The sequence below is a fragment of the Danio aesculapii genome, chromosome 10, assembly GCF_903798145.1.
Source record: "Danio aesculapii chromosome 10, fDanAes4.1, whole genome shotgun sequence".
NCBI classification, from domain to species: Eukaryota; Metazoa; Chordata; class Actinopteri; order Cypriniformes; family Danionidae; genus Danio; species Danio aesculapii.
The window spans coordinates 29,093,248-29,103,247 of NC_079444.1; the positions used below are offsets into that span (position 1 = coordinate 29,093,248).

Consider the following 10,000-nt stretch of genomic DNA (forward strand, 5'->3'; position numbering starts at 1 on the left):
GTTTTAGTTTGTCTTTGATTTTGATTGGTCTTTGATAACTTCTGAAGAAGACTAAACCAGAACACTAGTCAAAGACTCCCAGTCCATCAAACATCATCACACAAAGCCTCACCATCACAGTCGCCTCCGGAGGTTTCTTTTCTCTAGCATTTCCTAATTGAAGCCTTTCTTTTCGAGTAAAGTCCTCTCAATCGTGGATCTACAGGTGTGTCAGTGGCCTGGGGATCTTTCTCTGCTGGTGGTCTTTAAAAAGCACCAATAAGAGGTTTTGGAGAGACATGGAGGATTTACAGAGCTTCTCTTTAGCCCTTCTGTGTGTCGGGTCTGCAGGTCTCCTTCAAACCGCAGAGCTTTGAAGCTTTTACAGCTCTCCTGCAGTCAAGTTTCAAAGCTCAGCCTTCCTCTTCTTCTTCCTCCTTCATTACTGTGCTCCTCCAGTCCTTCTTGTATTAATAACTGTCTATGACTCCTCTGATGAATAATGAATAAACTTCCCGCAATAGGAGATTCCATCCTATTGTCTTGAGCACTTGAAACAAAGGTGGAGATGAAAAGCTTCAGTACTCGATTCAGCTGAGCTTGTCCAAGGAGATGCTAAGAAACCTGACATTAATAAGACTGGAGGAGCTTCAGAATGCTTTAGTAGGGGAAATAACATTAGTGTGTTTGATAAAGTTTAGCACAGGTATTGACAGTTTATGTTTTCATTGATTAAGTTTCAGTTAAGGTTAAGTGAATGGTACGCCTCAATGAGTTTGGATTGGCAGCTTAACTAAGGTTCATTTGGTTAAGCTACAGTAGCTTAAGTTAGGTTAATTTAAGTTAACCCTTATTTAGGGAATATCCTTATGTTGTGAAAGTACTCATCAATGTGTTTGGATTGGAAACTTCATTTAGGTTTGATTTGATTTGGCTAAGCAAGCTTAAGTTAAGTTAACTCAACTCAACTTAACTTAACTTAATTTCCTAACTTCTTAATGTAACTTAAATTACGTTCCGTTGCGTAAGGTTAACCCTCATTTTGGGAATATCCTTATTTTGGGATAGTATTCATCAATGTGTTTGAATTGGAAACTTAATTTAGGTTTGATTTGATTTGGTTAAGCTAGCTTAAGTTAAGTTAACTCAACACAACTCAACACAACTCAACTCAACTCAACTCAACTCAACTCAACTCAACTCAACTCAACTCAACTCAACTCAACTCAACTTAACTTAACTTAACTTAACTTAACTTAACTTAACTTACTAACTTCTTACTGTAACTTAAATTACGTTCCGTTGCGTAAGGTTAACCCTCATTTTGGGAATATCCTTATTTTGGGATAGTACTCATCAATGTGTTTGAATTGGAAACTTAATTTAGATTTGATTTGGCTAAGCTAGAATAAGTTAAGTTAAGCTAAGTTAACCTTTATTTTGGGAATGTTTTGAGTCTTTATTTGGCCACAACGTTTTGTGTTTTTTAGCAAATTGAATGATTTTTGGTTACAAATCTTATTTTGATACATATTTAGATAAAATAGTTAAGTTAGGTTAGGTTGGGTTAGGTTAAATTAAATAATCCTTATTTTGAGAATATCCTTACTTTGGGAAAGTACTCCTCAATGTGTTTGAATTGTAAACTTAACTTAGGTTCGATTTGATTTGGCTAAGCTAAAGTTAATTTAAGTACAGTTAAGATAAGGAAGCTAAGTTAAGTTACGTTAAGTTGTGTTAACCTAAGTTAAGTTTAACGTAAGTTATGTTGCGTTACGTAAAACTTTTGTCAAATCTACTTCTCTTTTGTTATGTTGGTGGCTGTTTTTGCCCCATTGACTTTCATTCAAACAACATTTTCAAATTAGATGCAGTTAAACTGTGTGTGTGTGTGCGTACGTGCGTGCGTGCGTGCGTGCGTGCGTGCGCTAGAATTTGCTGTTATACTCCATATAACTCCATTTAAAAGCCAGAAATATTTTTGCACAAGCCTATCTAAAGGATTAATGGTGCCACCAACAATAAAGAATGCATGATTATAAGGTGTCATGCCTTGCAATCAAACACATGATGTTATAATGGAAGTCAGTGATACAAAACAGCCACCAACACAACATAAATTTGAACAATACACAAAGGTTAAGTTGCAAATTTAATTAAATTAAAACATTCATAATTATGACAGTTAGTGGAAGAATGTAATACTGGTAATTGATGATAATTGACTTTGAGTTCTTAACATACATATTGAAAAATGTGTCAATAGACATTACTGTTAAATATAACATTTTGCAATAAAATACAGTTGTACAGTTGTTATTATTATTATTATTATTATTATTATTATTATTATTATTATTATTATTATTATTATTATTATTATTGGCTAATATATAATTATTTATTATATAAATGGCTTCCAAAGAGCGAAGTTTTACAGGAATATTGTAAAATACTGTGAAAAATTATTGGAAAAATTATGAGTTACCAAATAATTTTGACTGGATTTTTTTAAGAAGACAATGTGTGTGTATTTAAAGATAGTTCATGGCCTAGTTTTATATTTTACATTGCTTTATATAACAGAATGACAACATCCAGCAAAATTGTAGGCTATCTGTAGTGTCTGAAACATTGCTGAATTTCATACAGTACATTTCTGGCAGCTGCTGTGTGTTATGTGGGACACTCCACATAATAACTGGATTAATAAATGCTAAGAATAAAATATCTATTATATTTTGATTCTAAATTCCTTTGGAATGCCACTATACCCTTTGCGGGTGAGTCAATATATAGGGCGTTCACATATTCCGAGCCATGCTTCCAAAACAAAGTGATAGAGAAACAAAGAGAGTTGAAGAGAGCCTTAAAATGATGGCCTAGTTCAACATCTGACAGTATGAATCATCGTGTGCCCTACTTCTGTGCTGGATTTTTCTGAAAATCTGTCCTTTCCCCTCTGAGCAGCTCATACACTGGGGACTCGACAAGGTTTCTGTCTCAATCACCACCACAAAACACAACACATAAAAAGGAGTGAAAGATTTACACTGTAAATCTGCATCAGAGATCACTGTCAGTTGATTGGTATTGATAATAAATAGAGCTGTTGGATGCTTGATTCTCATTAGTTGATGACTGATCTAAGACAGGGGTGCTTAATCCTGTTTCTAGAGATGTACCTTTCTGCAGAGTTCAGCTGCAATCCTGATCAAACATACCTGTCTTTAATTACCAAGTGCTCCTTTAGATCCTTCTTAAGCTGCGGTCCCACTGGGCTTTTCTCCCCATAAACTTCCATTCATACTCACGCGAATGCATCAGACCGGAAACGCAAGGTCATGCGTCAAGTTTCGCAGGTCGCTGCGGTGCAAAGTTCAAGCTTGATGAAATCCACCAATTGACTGGTTTCATGCAGTCACGTGATGTGATTTCGCAAATAAGAGTTCATCGTGCTTGAGCTTTGCAACGCAGCAAGCTTGCGTTTCTGGTCTGTCGCATTCACATGCGTATAAATGGAAGTCTATGGGGAGAAAAGTGCAGTGTGACTGCAGCTTTATTTGCTTTAGTTCAGTTGGAGCTGAACTCTGCAAGGAAGGTAGATCTCCAGGATTGGGCACCCCCGAAATGTGCCCATTCACTTTATTAGCAATGCTCATTCTGAAAGTATTTTTCCTGTATTATTATTATTATTTTTTATTATTATTATTATTATTATTATTTTGTAAATTACAAAAAAGTTTAAACAAAAAAGTATCAGACAAAGGTAAAAGATTTTATCAACCCAGGCTCATTCTGAAAACGTACCGCTATATACATTTATGGAGACCGCCAAATACATTCAAGGATCTATGTTTTTTTTTTTTTTTTTTTTTAGTTTTTGTTATTGTGAATCCACCAGAGGCCGTTGTGTGTACATTTTCAGATTTCAAATTTCTCTCCCGAGTGCCGTTCATGCCTGCTCTTCTTGCGTAAATCCACCAGAGGCCGCTGTCAACTAACTGACTGACTGACTGATCGACTGACTCACCCTCCTTCTTCCCTAAACCCAACCAATAGTGTTTTAAGCACCTGTTGCCAATCATCACCATCATTTTAGGCACCTAAACCCAGCTGACTGTTTTAAAAAGCTATCCAAAAAAAGAAAAGCCTGATTTTTACTACGTTTTCAGATTTTACCACATCCTCACCCTGTTATTTACTTGTTTATTTATTGGCTTTTATTTTTGTCTTTCTGTAACCGTTCTTTGCCGGACTCGAATCCTATTTTTGGGGTGGTCATCTTCTCTCTACGTCTCAAGTCGGCTGACATCCGCCTACTGAGCAAACTAGTAACAGCGGGAAAGCCATCTAGACAGAGGTAATCAGAAGTAATGCCCTGTAGCATTTGTTTTAAAGATGATATGCAGCCATACGTACTTAAGGCTACATAATTCACAATCTCCAGAAATGTATATAGGGCTACGCTGAACAGAATGAGCCTATGTTGGAATTTATAATACTTCAACAAAAAAGAACTTGCCCATTATTTGTCATTTACGCTGACATTTTACACACTTACAGAGTAAATTTAATTAAATTAAACAAATAAATCAAATCACAAAGTCATCTTCCCAGTGGCTAAAATAAGCATTTTACTCTTTTTTTAATTATAGATCATTAAAATTCAGGTGAGTTTTTAATATATTCATTTTTGCAACAGTCAATGGAAGAATGTAAATGTCACTTTTACAGTAAAATATTTACTTCAAATATTTAATATTTATTATTTATCAGAAATCTGCTTTAAACATGGTTTTAATAACTGATTTCTAATAAGTTTGTCTTTGCCACGATGGCAGTACATAATATTTGACTGGACAAGATATAGTATTCAGCTTAAAGTGCCATTTAAAGGCTTAACTACATTAATTTATGTTAATGTATGTTAATTAGGCTAGTCATTTGACAAATGTTATATGTTTTGTTGTCAATGGAAATAAATGTCCTTAGCAGTTTCTTAATTAAAAAATGTATAAAAAAAAATATGAATTTGTTCAATTTTAGCCAAACTAAAATTAAGTCTTCTGAAATAGGTCTACTCCAGAATAAAAAATAAAATAGGAAACACTGATAAAAATGTTCTTTCTCTGTTAAACATCACATGCTAAATATTTGAAATATATATTAAAATATATTATATGTCCTACAATTAAAAACTCCATGTTGAATTTTTGGTGTAAAATGACATATTAAATTCAGCAATAAAGACTTGGGGTGTAAATGCGTGAGAAATAAGTCATACATTTTCAACCATATGCTTTATAAACACCTGAAAGAGGCCTTGAAATAAAACCTCTGCCAATCAATGCCTTTATGTATAGTACTGTAGAATAAGTGAAATAATTGTCTCCATTTACTTTAGGGAGGACAACAAGATCACGTTTTCTCCTGCATGACTGTGGGAGCAGTTTCAGGTGTCAGACACATGAAAACGTGACCCTTAAGACTCTTTAACAACCAAAACAATGAAATGAGGTTTATTATACTGTAGCTGCTGTACAAAAACACCTGGCAAAGTAAAGGTCATGCTTTTAATACGTTTGACAGGTCACAGAAAACGATATTACACCACGATCACATTTCCATACTAATACTTCAGAAATTCCCTTTTGCTGAATGCAATTGTCTGACCCACTTTTGTTAGGCTCTTATTTTCAGCACATAGAGTCAAAGATCTCATAGATGACTTTTAAATACGTGTTTACTACCTTCCCGGCACTTACATTCAATTAATAGTTGACCTCCAGTTGCTTTATTTCAAACTCCAGTTAATTCAAATGCCATTTTCAGGCATTTCCATTGTAAATGTCCTAATTATTAGTAGGAATTCACTCAAGGAGACAGAGATTTGTTCTGGTACCAGCACCTTTTATTCATATGAAGCATGCACTGTTGGATGAATCACAAATAAACGTCTATTTAAAGAGCTCAACATTATAATGATAGAGCAGAGCAAAAAAAACATAACTTCAGATCTGAACGCATTGCTGCGCTCTCATTCAGAATTGCTTTCATTCCTATTTCTTTATTTATGAAGTCGGACAAGCAGAAGGGATCTATAACACTCTGATATGCCTTCAGAAGTGTTGATTTAAAACTTTCATTGCAGACGTGGGGCTGTACATGAGTTTCCTTCAGATTCGGGGTTAAAAAGAAAGTATAAATAAATAAATAACACATTTTCGGAGGTGTTGCGCCTGTTTTAAAGAGATGTTTCGTATCAAAACAAGCCAACATTTACTTCCTTTGTGTTTTACAGGTATCACAATGCGTGCTCATTGGGAGTGGATTTAGTTAATGGGTTGATCAATGCTTTTTAATTCAGAAACATGAAATCAAAGACCTCAAATTCCCCTCCCAGCAAACAATTTTGTGTTTAATAGACGTCTAATAGACATCTAAACGTAGACAGCTTGGCTAAAACAAGGCTAAACTTTGTCTGTCAGTGAAAATCTGACAGATTAGACAGACTTGATGTGTAGTCATTCATTTCTGTTTATTTAATGACTAGTCTAGTTTTGGCCTATTCTTACACGTCTAGTAGATTTTCACTGACAACCCAAATTTAGCATTTTTAGCCAAGATGACTACGTTTAGACGTCTATTAGACATCTTTTAAAAACAAAAAATGCTTGCTGGGTTTTACTGTAAACGTTAAGCCTCTGTGCTTTTAACATGTATATTATCCAGAGGTCCAAGCTACACTTAAAAATGTGTAGAGTTGATGCAGTGCACTGTTGTTCTTTTAAGCCAGTCATTATTCAGATGGAAACGCTATAGGAAAGAATAAGCTATGTATAATATATAAATATATGTGTATATATATATATATATATATATATATATATATATATATATATATATATATATATATATATATATATATATATGTATATGTATATATGTATATGTATATATGTATATATATATATATATATATGTATATATGTATATAAGCTCAGCCCTCCTTCAGCGACGGGTTGGTCAAAAAGGGGCTGATTGTCCTTCATTGGAGCATGAATTTCAGCTCACTGCCGGCGTTTTTGAATGTTTGTTGTCCCAGTGTCTTTTGTAGAAAATTGCTCCTATTACTATGATCATGATGCAGGAGAATGCCAGGATGCACACAGCCACACCGATACCCACGGAGGAGTCTAAAGGCTGTTTCGTGCTGATTGTCACATCTCAAATGCAAGAAAAAAACAAAGTTAGATTTAAATCTAATGTGCAACTGTAGATGAATACATTACTGTTCATCATTTTGTGGTCAAATTTACATACATTTGTCCAAAGTGACAGTAAAGACAATTATTTTTAATGAGACTTTTTTAAACTTTAATGAAAATTGTAAACGTTTCTCGAGCAGCCGATTAGCATGTTAGGATGATTTCTGAAGGACCATATGACATTGAGGTAATGATACTAAAATTTTTGATTTATTATAAAATAAAATGAAATTATTAAATTTAGGAGAATGAGTAAATTATGAAGTAATATTAAGATATAAAACTATTTCTTTACATAAAAAATACAATAAACAATAAATAATCTGGAACAATTACTCATTCATATCCTCTGGTTTGAACAAGGAATCTAAATAAACTTCAATAAGAATAGATGAATTATAATATAATAATAATATAAAATAAAATATAATATAATATAATATAATATAATATAATATAATATAATATAATATAATATAATATAATAAAATAAAATAAAATAAAATATAATATAATATAATATAATATAATATAATATAATATAATATAATATAAAAGGCACAAAATATAGGTGCAATTTGTTGCTATTTTCAGGCCAAAGCAACCCGAATTTTCCTGTTTGGTGCCACGTTGTTTAAATGGCAAATCCATTTGCACCACTTTGTGGACTTATAGGTGTTCTGGTCTAAAAAAGAGGTGTGTTAGTCACATTATTGGCACGTTGCTATTTTGAGGAACTAAAATATACTGCGCAATTGACCAGCTGAAAGCAGGTCTAAAGTCCAGCTCAGAGCATGTTAGTTATGAGCCTTAAATGCGTACACATTGCTTAATACACACAGGATGTACAGCAATATGCAAATATATTTACAAATGAAAACAAATTAAAGGATTAAAATATTACAAAAACTATAATTTTCTATTTAAATATAAAAACCACTGCCTGCATGCCACCTTTATCTCAGGGTGTTTTCAGTTTACTCATGACAACTTGTTTTTGTATAATGTTGTTATTATTATTATTATTATTTACTATATGCATATTTATATTTGTTTTAATAAAAACAAGCTTAGATTTGTCCACCTGTCGGGTTTTTATACCATATGGCGCATAGTACATGTGTTTGGATATAACTGTTTTTTGACCACACTTCATTATTATTGTTAATTTATTCGTTTGCTGGAAATTAGAACTGAATATAGTAATAGTTTTGAAACAAATCTTTGTGCTTAACAAACTAAATTAAATATGTAGGCTAATGAATGTCTTCAGTGGAGTGTGTACAACACTGTTTCCTCATCCACGAAAGTAAAGGAGTAAGTGAAGAAAAAGAAGAGGCTCTTTCTTTATCCTCACACTGCAGATTGTCTGTTTAACTGTTTTCTCGCTAGTGAAGCGATAAAGTCCGCCATGTAAATAGCAATTTCTCTAAAAGACTTAAATTGGTGAATCATTTGTTTTTGATCTGGTTCATTTAGATGACTCTCTAAATCAAATCAAAATGTCAAGCTTTACATATGAACTTTGTATAAGAGAGTGCTTGATTGTTGCCTTTGTTCAGAGATAAGATTAGACCTGAACTAATACATTTAGTTAAAATAAAGCAACAACCAAAAAAGCTACACTAATTACAGACATATGGTTAAATCATTTGAACAAACTGACTCACTAATGAAAATCAAACTTCCAAACTTGCTTAATAGTTGTTTAATGTGTGCTTCCTTTTATATATGGATAAGTTAATTCATGTCATTACATAAAGTAAATGATATGCAGTAAAATGGACAAAGTAGTCAAAGAATTTAAGCTCACCCTCCTCTTTTGTTGCCACCACTGCAATGAAATATACAAAAACAAAGTCAGCTCTCTCAGATCTGGACAGCAATGTAAAATTAACAATTGATTTAGATTTCTATAAAGGGAAGGATTGTACCGTTGTCTGCTTGTATGATGATGGCTGGTGACGTGATTGTGGTGGCGTCTGTGACTCCATTTGGAGGATTGCTGGCGGGCACATCTTCTCTCTTTTTTCTTTTGCCACATTGCTGAAAGAGACATTAAGAATCAGTGAGTCAATATGTGTCTCTAGGTTGGTGAACTGCATGTGTGTATTCTTATTTTAGTGAGAATATTATCTTCAAATGTCACTCAAATGATAGCAATGCTTGGGAAAAAAACACTTTATAGGGACACTAAGAGTCAACATTAATGTACCGCAAGTGATATAATATACAGGTATAATTCAGCTCAAACCAAAAGGTGTTTCTATTGCTGTGGATTAGTTTATATAAATTGTTATTGTGAACAGAGTGTGCTTGTCTGTGTTTACCCTGTATGCAGCGCAGGTGGTGATTTCACACAGTCTCGTGATGCAGTGCAGATAGTATGTGGACACCGACTGGTTGTACTGTTCTGTAAAGCGGAAGGCTGGAAACGAGAAACGAGCGACTTGCATCTCACCATTCGTCAGCATTTTAGTGAGTCGATTCATCCCACAACTGATCAAACAAATTAGCAAATTGATTAATTACTCTCCAAACAGTTTCACACAAATCTATATCTATATATACATGATTTCTTAACTTTTCTGAAGTTAAAACATTGTTATTGTGTTGTTTAACACACCACCACCCCGTGTATTTCAGTGCATATTTCCTTTAATTTTATCATTTCTATTTTAAGTACAGTACTCAGCATATATGAGTACACCCCTCACAAATACATCTTTTAAAATCAGATTTTTAATAGG

At 33.4% G+C, this 10,000-nt stretch overlaps 1 protein-coding gene across 1 annotated transcript in view; it reads right to left on the bottom strand.

Annotated features, from left to right (window-relative positions):
* Positions 1-6,958: 6,958 nt before the first annotated feature.
* Positions 6,959-10,000, bottom strand: part of si:ch211-103f14.3 (zona pellucida-like domain-containing protein 1) — a 9,924-nt gene continuing 6,882 nt past the window's right edge. Inside the window, exons 8-11 of the mRNA XM_056466926.1 lie at positions 9,581-9,749; positions 9,185-9,296; positions 9,064-9,084; positions 6,959-7,208 (exon numbers count right to left, since the gene is read on the bottom strand). Coding sequence (XP_056322901.1) covers positions 7,048-7,208; positions 9,064-9,084; positions 9,185-9,296; positions 9,581-9,749 — 463 coding nt within the window. The 3' untranslated portion in view covers positions 6,959-7,047. The remainder of the gene's footprint in view (positions 7,209-9,063; positions 9,085-9,184; positions 9,297-9,580; positions 9,750-10,000) is intronic.